Source organism: Phragmites australis, chromosome 7 (genome assembly GCF_958298935.1).
Source record: "Phragmites australis chromosome 7, lpPhrAust1.1, whole genome shotgun sequence".
NCBI classification, from domain to species: domain Eukaryota; kingdom Viridiplantae; phylum Streptophyta; class Magnoliopsida; order Poales; family Poaceae; genus Phragmites; species Phragmites australis.
The window spans coordinates 22254923-22266947 of NC_084927.1; the positions used below are offsets into that span (position 1 = coordinate 22254923).

Sequence of the window (12025 nt, forward strand, 5' to 3'; positions counted from 1 at the left end):
GCAGATGCCCAGTGTAACGACCGAATGACAGGTACACACCTCAAGGCACTCGTACACATAGAATCGATGCGATCGACCACGGCATCGTCTTGAAGTTCGGAGTCATGGCAGGGGTTGAACGTAATTATACGGTGAGAAAGGCAGTTGCCATCGGGGTCGGAGGACACAATTTACTTGTTTATTTCGAAGTCAGATGTCAGTGAGTCCACATCAATATGAGACTCCCTGTTTGATATTTGGTAGGCACATGATGTACATATATATAATTATACAAACATAACCAACCATATTAGCAACAATTTATGCATTTACAGACATAGAAGGATTACATATTGTGCATGTCAAAGCACAGTGCATAGACTGGTACATATACAAACACGGGGGCATATTATACACTGAGGATCACCTCGACACTCGACTTTAAGATAGGACCGATCAACTATACACATATAACACATAATCCCATCTTCCAAATAAGGGCAATCGTATATAGTAATTCCTTTAGCGGGAAGCAGTAATACCCAGACACGTTCACTATATCAAGAACACACTTATACCCTTTCTTGATAGTTTCTAGTAGTCGTCGGAGTTGTTCCTGCCTGACCCGGTAGTATACTCGTCGGAGCCGGACTTGTTGTAGCCGCCACTGTAGTCATCTGCACCGGACTTGTTGTAGCTGCCGCTGCGGCCATAGTCATCGGTGCTGGACTTGTTGTAGCCATTGTCGTCGTTGTCCGTGCTGGACTTCTTGTAGCCACCGCTGCCAGAGTCATCAGTGTTGGACGTGTTCTTACCACTGTCATAATCGTCCGTGCTCGACTTGTTGTAGCTGCTGCCGCCATAGCCCCCGGTGCTGGAGTTCTTGTAGCCGCTATCGTAGTCGTTGGAGCTAGGCTTCTTGTAGTCCTCGCCACGGCCATAGTCGCCGGTGTTGTTGGAGTCCTTGGAACCGCTGCCACTGTAGTCATCGGTACCAGATTTGTTGTAATCGCTGCTTAAGTCGTCGTCGTCGGCGCCGGACTTGTTGTAGCCACCACCGCTACCGTAGTCGTCGGTGCTGGATTTGTTGTAGCCACCACCGCTACCGACACCGTAGTCGTCGGTGTTGGTGCTCTTGTACCCACCATTGTAGTCGTTGCTGCTGGATTTGTTATAGCCGCCGGTACCACGGCCATAGTCATCATTGCTGGTCTTGTTGTAGCCACCTTCATCGCCATTGGCACCGGAGCTTTTGTAGCTGCTGCGATCATACTCGTCTGCCATTTTAAACAGGAAAGTAATGTATCACAAAATACACAAGTGTATGCTTAGTTCTACTATGCTTCAGTGAAGCCTATCTGCATATGGTAGGAGGTATTTATAGCACGTAACTAGCTATGCATACGCAGTTCGAAAGTTAAATTGTTGTATCAGACCAGAGCTCCAGCAATCTGAAATACGGGTGGCTAATATGAACGGCACTTAATTATGAAAGCAGCTCGTTTGTTGTCTAGGTAGAGATCTTTCTGCGATCTTGGAACCAAGCGACAACTGAAACTGGAGCAATGTACTTGACCACACAAAAAAAAAAGGATTTAAGTCCACAAATAGATTTTTGAACCCTGAAAGATAGCCAATGAACCACATAAAATTTTAGTTGATGTAAACACACATGGGAAAAATCACATCTTTCCACAAGCTGAACTGATCTTTTTTCCACATCTGTATGTACATAAAATCTCCATTAGTTGATCATTGAAATATGAACATTCCCAATAGACCAATGGGTATTCACATCTTGCATAGTTGGATATAGCCATATAGGAATTGCCTGATTCAAGTAAGCAAACAACACATAATGTTGAACAGAAACTGTTCAGCAGGTTTTCATAGTTTCACAACAATAAATATGTCAGCAAGTCTCCAAATCATGGCATTTGGACAAGACATGAGGTTTTAAATTGTCACAAGAAGAAATATACTATGCACCACTCATATTCAACAAACAGAACCATGCTATGAGATGAGAAGAGCAAAAGAAAAGCTCAATACTATCTAGTTGTTTGCAGCATGGTGCAACACTAAATCCATAACAAAGATCCGAAACAGAAATATTGTTAGATCATAGAGGAGAGATTTGTGTTTTTAGTCAGAACCACCAGCTTAAAGTAGATAGGACCCTGCTGGGAATAGACAGGCCGGCCCATTTATGACGGTGTTTAATTCCACACTGGTTAGGCCAGTGTTAGCAGAAATACAGGTAAAGAAAAATACCAAAGCATATTCCACCAATTATTTGTCACCAGAAACCAGTACTACCATTCTGACAATTATGACACCAATTCAACTTCCTATAGCAGTGTTCAGTGACAAAAGTTACCGCGTTTATGGTTAGCTGGTTGCAGTTAAGTCTAAACTGATATAGCATGAACATACAGTTAGCTAAACCTGTTAACTGAAACATGTGGTTTTACTAATTGTAAACACTATATAGAAGCTTGCTGCTGGAGTTGAGTTCTGAATTACCTACTTACCTTTGAGTACTTTGAAAAAGTTTGTTGATGTGGAACTAACCATAAAGATAACGCAGGAGTTACAGTTACATGACAATAACCACCATTCATTTGCTTACATATTTCCCTACTACGCTAGGCAAAATGGAGATCCCTGCTGATAAGATTAAATCTGACTAAAAGGTAACTACAAATACAGAAGAAAGAAAAATCCTCTTGATCAGATTGAGATTCACATCAGGAAAAACAAAGGAACGAAAGAGAATGCAAAATCAGAGAACTCAACAGAAAATCCGCAATTTCGTACATCTGTAAGGGTTTGAAGGGGTTACGACTTATGAGTCATCACCAGTTCCAATAACTTGACTGAGTGGGCTCATTTTGTCTGGTAGAGTTGAATGAGATCTCTATTTTATTTATAGCAAGGAACTGTCACCATGTCAGTAAAATCTGAACACATGATTTTTGTCTTTACTCGTGGAGTTACCACTTACCAGCAAACGTTAGTACGTTACCAGATTTCCAAAAAACCCACCCCAGGGTAAATAAACCCACACAGAGATCAAGAATCATATTCTTCATCAAGCAGGCAGAGATATTTGTTTTTAGTACATTCGAGTAGATCTTTAGCATGACCTGCCAGATAATGTTGTGGACCATAGCATATCCTTGCAAGATATTTGCAATAGGTGATACAACAAATAGCCAAACTAAGAATGCGCTCCTTCTGTCCCTCTGTGAAAGCTGCTGGTTCATGTGCAGAAAGGTTGGCATAATTTTCCTCAGAAGAATAAAGAGATTGAAATACTGCTGTTCCAAGCCAACTGAATTCTATGGGGTTCTTAATCTTTTTCAGGCAGGGTAAACTTTGGACTAGAAATGACCAACAATGCAATGACAAAGATAACATTTGCTTGCCGAACCCTTCGCAAGTTGATCTGAACTCATGGTACTGCACGGAATCATGTTTTGTAGAACTTACTGGAAATGAAGAAAAAGTGAACTTAGCATCTGATACATTTTGCCTCGTCTCTCCCTTGATAGACTCAAGAAGAAATAACATGGACTGTCCAGCACTTAACAAAAAATGCGACAGTGGTGTCATAAAGGAACATTCAGATAAGAACAAATGGTGTGTAGTTCCTGCAAGTACCAATGAATAAGCTGCTGCAGATTTGGCCATTCTGAAAAAATCATCACTATTTTTTCCATGCAAACTGCCAGTTTTTAGACTAAGGGCACGAAACCGGTAAGCAGAGGCAAGTGTCATGTAAGCAGTGAGACAGATATGGTGAAGAGGATGTAGTATATGCTTTCTCCCTGAAAGTTCCTCTTGCTGCACATCACTCATCAAATTTTCTGAAAGCATGCTTTCAATCATATCACAGCAAGCTTTAGGGTCATCACCCAAAGAGTATTCAGATATTGCCTGTTGTAAGACATCATCCAAATGCTCAGTTGCTGGAGCTGCAGAAGCATCTTCTGGTTTACTCAAGTCCCTAGAGGCGCACTGATTAAGGTACTCATGTCAGCACTGATTAATTCAAATGTATAAAATGGGCTTAAAATTAAATATTGTCATTAGTGACTCCTGAAAGTATAGTTTATTTATTAACTATCGTCAAGTATAGTTTATTTATTAACTATTGTCAGGGTAAAATCTACCAAGTGAAATCAACAACACTGTTAACACAGTAGTCCAGTTACTGAAGGTCAAAAGATCCATGAACTGTAAACAATTAAAGCAAGCTTCATGCCAGTGTAGCAAATCAATGCAATTTGCTAACAGTTTCCAGAACATTGCATGGTAATGCGAAAGTGGAAAATTCTAATCCCTAGTGAACATAGTACCAATGCTAAATGAAGCACATGAAAACTTCCGAACAAATGATGCGAACATTTTCTTACATTCAAAATAAGGTCCACGTACGGCTTTGGCGATGCAATACAGCGTTTGCAAGAGCAAACAAATTTATATTTTGACCACAAATCTGAATGCCTTGCTTCCTGGAAAGAGATGTTATGAGTGTGGCAACATAAGCAAAGAAACTAGTTAATTCGAAATGCAACCAGTAAGAAAAACATGAAGTTTCCTTTTAATTTTTATATCGGCATTAAATGTATGGCCTCGATTTGGAAAAATACTGATAATACTACCTTAACTTTACTTAAACAAACAGCATGCGCTAACTAATTATTAGTGGGAAATATGTGTAATGTAGTGTACCAGCCTACACCAAAACATCAAAATAAAAGGGGCTAGTCTACATTTTCTCTCAGAAGAGAAAGTGGGGAGAACAAAGTTTTCAAGACATGTCGACAAGTTTATCAAGTGGCACAGCTACACACTAGTATGTAATAAACACCTCCACACATGCACGCCCTTATAATTTGCAAATGAGAACTACAGTAGGTGTGACTGTGTGAGTCAAGATATAGCTTTTGCAAGCAATACACAACTAATCAACACATTGTATTTGTATCATACATCAACAACCACAGTTCAAAAGAAACTGCAATACCAATATTAAGTAACAGTGTTACTCCTATATGCTTTGATATTTTTTATGAATAAAGGAAAATGAATTACAGCCCAATACATAATCAATTGGTTACGAACCATTAAACAATAGGTGTGGCAGTCACTCAAGTTGCACACATTACAATGCAATGCACAATTTTGATCTAATTCTTCAAGACAATAATATATGGCCACCTAATATATGACGGATACTGTTCATGTATCGGAGAAATTGTGCATATTTGGGTTCAGAAAAATTCAAGAAAACAGTACCCTGGTCTGGAGAAGATCAACGTATGTTATGCAAACTTCATCTCCCTTGTCAATTGGTTTTGTGCAACGAACAATAACTCTTGGACCATATTTGCAAAGTGCTAAAAAATTATGGGAAAAGTTTACAATGATGAATATATATGTTGCAACATAAAAGTAGCATATAATGAAATATACCATGAGTAGAACCATATGCTTCGTACTGCCAAGCATGCCACTGCAACCAATAGAAAGCACAATAATTCACCGTACATTAAGAAATAATACCTCAAGTAAATAAAAAAAAAGTAACTGCTGTCCTAGAAGCTAGAATGTGTGCAGCCAACCTATTTAAACTTTTAGCGGTTAATGTCTTCATAAATACTTAGATCCAGCGTATGGAAGTGACATTAGTAGATCTTATTCAAAAGATACTTTCATAATATTTTTTTTGGTTTGACAAATATATAAAAACAGATATTGGTGGCCAAAGGTGTGTTTGGGACCCATGTCCATGTCAATGTACAAAAGGACACTTATATGCAAAGTAGTCAATTATCTTCTCTTAGTATGATGCAAGCAAAAGTTTAGCAGGTACTAAATAAAATTATCATTATTTTCCTTTACCGCATCTGCCACAACTTCTTTACTAGAAGGGACTACACGGGATTTTGATATGTGTGAATTACAGTCTTCATTCCTCGAAGCCAAAACAAACCGGTAAGAAGAATTGGGAAAGCAGCTATGGTTGAACCATGAGAAACTCGGACCATACACTGCAATTCCCATAGCTAGCCCTTCACTAAGCTGAACCTCAACACTATTGGTAATCACTGCCCACAATACCATCCTCTCAAATTTAAGCCCAACAGAAGTCTGTGCCCTTGATTTTCTAGCAGATGACATCAACAAGCTCCCCTCCAGTATCCTGTCAGCAACCTCCTCACCGTCCTCCAGAGCTTCCTCAATACCAAAAGTTGAAAGTCCACCAATTCTACTGGAGTGGTTGATTGAATCAGAAGAAACAAGATCACATATCTCAAGCACATAAAGAAGGCGGAGGGCAGCACGTAAATCACTTGTTCCTTCAGTAACATAGGAGGGGGAGGCTTTCTTGATATGGTCCGCAAAGAAATAACATTCACCAGAAGATGAATGCACCCCAGAATCTGATCTTAAGCAGTCAGAGCTGCAGTATCGAACAGTGCAGCACGTCAGGCAAGACATGACACAGGGGGATTGTGGCGGTAACTTGCGGAAGCATGATGAGCAATGGGAGTGGAGGAATGTGTCATGTAGGGCGATGGCGTAAGGTGTGATCGCCCCAGTTAGGTCCTCTGACATGTTTACAGATTCCCGGGCTCTCATCTCCATTGCCAAGCTTCCTGTGGCGAAGTCCTGTTTGCACATAACCAAATATCAGAACTTCGACGAAAAGAATAATAGAAAGAGAGATTTTTTTTTTTCTTTGAAGTTGTTTCCACTCGAACCCCACCCCCTTCCACCCTCGCTGTTCGGCACCCAGAGGCCGGAACTCATCCAGGCCAAGAACTAATCCAATACTCATCAGAATTGCAATACGTATGTTCCAAGAGAAACCTAACCATTCTCCAGTGCCTAACTGGATATACTATATGGAGAGCTTTGATACTCTGAATACATCGGATTCAATACACCAACTGATGCTACAACTACTACATACGTTGTCCTCTAAATGTAACGGATTAGACTTAGAAAGAATTGGAGCAAACTGGACCAAGCAAAACCACCTGATTGCCCGGAAGGGAAGCGGGGGCGCATTCCACCATCAACCAGGATGACACGGCGCCAACCAGTTGGGAAATCGCAAGTATCTATCTCTAGCGGGTTGGGTAAGAAAAGAAGATGCTTAACCCAAAGCTAATTTGTTACTCCCAGCCCACCAAAGTCGTCGCTAACCTAGATTTTAAAACGCCAAACCTTCCCATAAAACCAAGAAATACTAGACTCGGGGAGAGGCTGGCCTTGATCGATCGCAGCGCCGTCCAGGAACGAGACCGCAACGGAGGCAGGAGGCGTAGTGGCAGCAGTGGAAGGAGGAGAGGAGCGGGAGCGAGCCGTCGCCGCCGTGGGTGTTTTTGTTTCCGCCCCCCCCCCCCCCCCCGGACTGGCGAGTGGAGCAGCGTCCCGGAGAAGGTGACGAGAGAATCCGACGGCCCACCTACGGTTCGATGGGCTACCGGCTACGAATGTTTTTGGGTCGTGGTAAAGCTGCGCCTGCCGAGCGCGTCCGAGGTTAGAAGGAAATTGGATGGGATCTATGAAACTCTAATCCATATTGTTTTTTTTTATAGTATGTATAAAATAGGATCTTTAAAATCTGATCATATAGAATTTTCTTCCAAATTCAGAGCATCAAGGCGAGATTTTTTATTTACATATTTTTTTGGAATTAGAAAAAACGTCTATCCATTTTGAAATATTACAGATATATATTCCTATCGCCCGACCGGACGACAAGAACCTCGACGACATGTCTATGTGACAGGTTCTTGTCGCCTGTTCAACGTCAACGGGCGATAGATTTGTAAACTTTCAAAATGGAAGCATAGTGTTTGCAAATCCTAGAAAAAATCATATAAATAAAAAAGTTTACAGGGCGACAAACGAGGGCTGTTCGATCGGATGTGCGCGAGGGAACTCTATGTCCACCCGAACATTAGGCTAGCCTAAGGGATTCCTTTCAAGGGTCATATTTTCATCATGAAGAGATTTTGTTCTCTTCAGCGTTCCAACAGTTTTTCTTCACAGTTCCTGTTACAACAGGATTTTCAAGGTCATTCTTTTCAGGATAAGATTCTCTCTTTTTTTCCCTTCGCGATTCCGCTCGAAGAAAAGCTGTTAAAGATAAGAGAAAATAAAGGAAATAAGAACGAGAAAAGGAATTAGAGAACGAAATAAAAGGAATATAGTTAGAGATAGTCTTAAACCGCTCCCTGCATCTAAGCTTAGGCAAAGTTTGGACAAAAAAACTGCAGACTACACAAGTGGCCTACGAGGCTACGAAGTTAGGCAAGTTTGAACTATAACAGCAACAAACACTGACCAGCAAACCATGCTGTTCTACTTCTACCTCTGTACTTGTGTAGTTGGCAAGCAATTACAGGCACAAAAAGGTAGCGAGAATCATCAGCTTCTCGTGCAGCTGCAAAACATCTATGAATTTTGACGCCACTAAACTCAAGTTCCACTTCTGTAGGAACATGTTTCCTGCAACAAATGACACTGGGCAACCACATCCTGTAGAAAAACAGCAGTGCGACCCAGGGAAAATCGGCCAACATTCAGATCCAGGGGTTCCCGACAAAACTCAAATCAACCGTCGCTGGTCATTGTGAAGGCAAGGAGAACACATGACAATGTGAACATGATTGTCACAGCGGCGAAGGCCAGGATCGCCCTCTGCGAGAATCCCTGCCTTTCTTGGCTAGCCAGCTCGACCTCCTTCAGCAGGCCCCTGATCTCGTCGATGTTCGAGTCCTTGGCAGCATGGATCAGCCTGCTCTGGACCTCATCAAGCTTGGCAAGCCTTCTGGCTCGGCTGGCGTCTCTGGCAGACCAGATGAAACCTGTCATTCGCCACAAGAGGACACCAACGTAGATCGCCACGATGCAGTCCACGCTGTAGTGGTGCCGTTCGCGTATCTCCCTTTGTGCACTGTGTAGGACGAGAATCCATATCGCGACGGATATCCAGCCCCCGTATGCTTCCTACGATTGTGAAACAGATGGAAATGGAGTTAAGATGGCATAAGCTAGAAATAACCGGATAACACAGTATCTGAGCAAATGTAATGGACATGTTAGAATGAAGTGGTGGCCTTGTTAGGAAATTTAGTTTCTGATACTACAGGACATATGGAACGTTCGCTATTGTAAGACAGGAAAGTGGAAGTGTAGCATATACCGTCCACGCCATTGCAGTAAGAACAGCAACAAGCATGTGTCCACTGTACATAAGATCATTGCAACCACCACTAGCTTTCTTCAACAAATGGTACCATGATGGCCCTTCTCCAAGAGTTGGTCTCAAAATGTCCACTAGGAAGCTCATCCGTCCCCAATCAGGCCTATATTCACCTGGGTAAGCTTGAACAGCAGCTGTAAAAATATAAAAAGTTAGTTTACTTTCCATAATCGCATAAAACTGAAATATCAATTAGGTGATAAATGCACTAACCATAGGCCATATCATCCGTTATGACCCTACGAATAGCGTTTGAGTCAGAAGCATATGGAACATAATATTTTTGTGCCCAAGGGTGAGGATGCTCAGGTATTCGATAACGAGCTGCAGCACACCAAGGTCTTGCAGATGGAAGAATAGTAGCAATAAATGTTATCGTCCGAAGCAAACGACCAATTGCCATAGTGAACATATATCTTGTGGCTATACCAAGGCCAGGAGCTTTGATGCAGTCAAACAGCACTGAGAACCCCAGCATGATAAACAACATCAAGTAATGGTGAAGAGTGATAACATGAGCTCTCAGTAGATCAACCACGCTTTGAGGAAGCTTCTCATTCAATGACAGAAGCAGCCATTGACCAGTGTCAGGAAGCGGAGCAGCAGATCTGTCAAAAGAATTGAATAGACTTCAGTTTACAAGTAGTTGTGTAGATTTGAAGGATTTCATGTATGTATGTATGTGGACTAGAAGGTAAGTCCACACAACTGAACTACTTAGAGAGGGTACATTTGGTAATGTGAGGAGAAATGTCGAAGTTAGAAAGGCAGTACTGCTACTGTCTCCTTGTCAATGGAAAGCCAACCTCTATCCTCTGAGTGCAGAACAATCTTTTCATACAGAGGTTAGTTGTGTTCACAAAATATCACAAAATGCAGTTATAATTTGGTGAAAACCGTGACCAAATAAACTAGTAATCTAAGAATTATGTCAAATCAGAGTTGATCTGAAGTTCTCGCATACATGTATTCAGGATAGCATAGGACTAAATCCAGTAAAGGGGTTAGATCACTTATGTTGATTATATACTGAGACTGATGCTTATGTCTATAGGGATCTGCTAGCCCCAAGTCTGAAGTGATGCTTACGTCTTTCTTACCCACTAAACTTCTAGATGCACTTTATTCCAAAGACCAATGATTCTTTACTTGAACTTTAATCTTTAGAATGCAAGTCACCGTTTAAATCAGAACAACAAAGACACAACTATTGAACAGCCTGAGAAGCTCCAGGCCAACAATCTATTGAATTAAAAGCTGAACTCTTGACAGCATCACAAGGTTAACGATGATGATGAAGCACTTGTTGTCACAAACTCACAATCTGCAGAACTTAATCTATCTAGTCAATACCAACAATCAATCAATAAAGTCCAATTTTAACCAATTGCACAGATGCTCATATACAAAAACGCTACTTTCTGCTGCGAATCAACCTATCAATCTCTAGTCCTAGGCAAGATTTTGACCATTTGTCATGGTAAACATGATTCTTTATTCCTCCTAGCTACAAAGATATTTCTCCAAGATCCGCAAATTGCTAGTCTCTCCCTAATCTTTTACACCATGACCACCAGCCAAAATATCAGCCTTGAAGCTTCAACCATTTCCCAGACTCATTAACAAAAGCCCTAAAGCTCGCCAATACAAGCAAAACTCTGCAAGATCTCACATCCTTACACGAATCGTACCTTTGAGCACGACCCACCTAAACAAAAATTTGCAACTCAAAAGCTGAAATCTCTCCGAGATCCAGGGCACCTCGTCCCAAAAACAACTCAAACAGCTGAAAAAAACGACATCGCGACGGCTGCGGCCCCGGTTCCCCAAGAAGACAAGGCACTGACCTGTGCCACTGGAGCCCCATGACGGCGGAGACGAAGCGGACGGAGATGGCCTCGCAGAGGAAGGCGGCGAGCATGAAGGCGATGGAGCCGAGGAAGGGAAGCGCGGCGCGCAGCTCGGCTGCCCAGTGGCGGTAGAACGGGGCCCGCGCGGCGGCGGCGAGCGCCAGCGCCGCCCAGAGCGCCGGCTGCAGCCGGTCGTGCCACGCCGGCGACAGGTACCGCAGGTAGTCCACGCCCACGTACGCCGCCGCTGCGATGCCTAGCCCGCCAATACCGAGGAGTCGTCGGCTGGCTGCCCGCGGCGGCTTCGGCCTCGGTGCCTTCGCCTTCGCCATGGCCGCCAGCGAGGTTTCAGGAAGAAGTCACTTGGTCATGGAGTGGCATCGGTGACCGGAGTTCGGGACGCCGAAATGACAAATGTGAGGTAGACGTGGGACTTGGGCCGTGTCGTGCCTCGAGCCTTACTTGTTCAGCCCGCTGCTCTCGTCGTGCCACGCCATGCCGGCCCGACAAGCCTCCGCGGCCAGGTCCAAGTACGCCCGTGGCACTTTGGGATTTTTTTATTTATATATTTTTTATTTTCGAAATTTTAAAATATATAGACTGTTTTGAAAAATTGTAAATCTAAACTCTGCCATACAACAAGAGTATAAATTTACAATTTTTTAAAACACATGTATATATTTACAAATTTTAAAAATTAAAAAATATGGCACGTCGGACAAGCCGCCCGACCCTCACATTTGTTGCCGGGACAAGGAGCCACAATTCATCTACGCTTTTCACTCATTGCGACCGCACGGTTTGTAGCTCAGCGCAACGCATCAACCCTTTTCGTAGGAGTTGGTGAGTAGTGAGGGCACTAACTAACTACTGGTGCGGTTGTGCTTACTGAAAGTGCATCTAG

General features: G+C 42.6%; 3 protein-coding genes across 4 annotated transcripts; all 3 read right to left on the reverse strand.

The window, feature by feature from the left end:
• Positions 1-266: 266 nt before the first annotated feature.
• LOC133924213 (stress protein DDR48-like) lies at positions 267-1401 on the reverse strand. The gene has a single exon (XM_062369652.1). The coding sequence runs from the start codon at positions 1261-1263 to the stop codon at positions 574-576; it is 690 nt and encodes a 229-aa protein (XP_062225636.1). The 5' UTR covers positions 1264-1401; the 3' UTR covers positions 267-573.
• Positions 1402-3034: 1633 nt separating this feature from the next.
• On the reverse strand, positions 3035-7448 carry LOC133924211 (protein SET DOMAIN GROUP 41). The gene is made up of 6 exons (XM_062369651.1): positions 7035-7448; positions 5893-6663; positions 5464-5503; positions 5287-5387; positions 4401-4499; positions 3035-4002 (listed from the first exon to the last, which is right to left on the reverse strand). The coding sequence occupies exons 1-6, from the start codon at positions 7071-7073 to the stop codon at positions 3055-3057; spliced, it is 1998 nt and encodes a 665-aa protein (XP_062225635.1). The 5' UTR covers positions 7074-7448; the 3' UTR covers positions 3035-3054.
• A 249-nt stretch (positions 7449-7697) lies between these two features.
• Positions 7698-11557, reverse strand: LOC133924214 (protein PHLOEM UNLOADING MODULATOR-like). Of its 2 annotated transcripts, XR_009910785.1 has the most exons (5): positions 11119-11557; positions 9485-9879; positions 9212-9405; positions 8351-9015; positions 7698-8142 (listed from the first exon to the last, which is right to left on the reverse strand). XR_009910785.1 is itself a non-coding variant. In XM_062369653.1 (4 exons), exons 1-4 carry the CDS (start codon positions 11451-11453, stop codon positions 8620-8622), a joined length of 1320 nt encoding a protein of 439 aa, XP_062225637.1. In that variant the 5' UTR covers positions 11454-11557; the 3' UTR covers positions 8347-8619. The 2 variants fall into 2 exon arrangements, 1 of the variants encoding a protein (XP_062225637.1); XM_062369653.1 differs by lacking the exon at positions 7698-8142 and having other exon boundaries at positions 8347-9015.
• Positions 11558-12025: the final 468 nt, after the last annotated feature.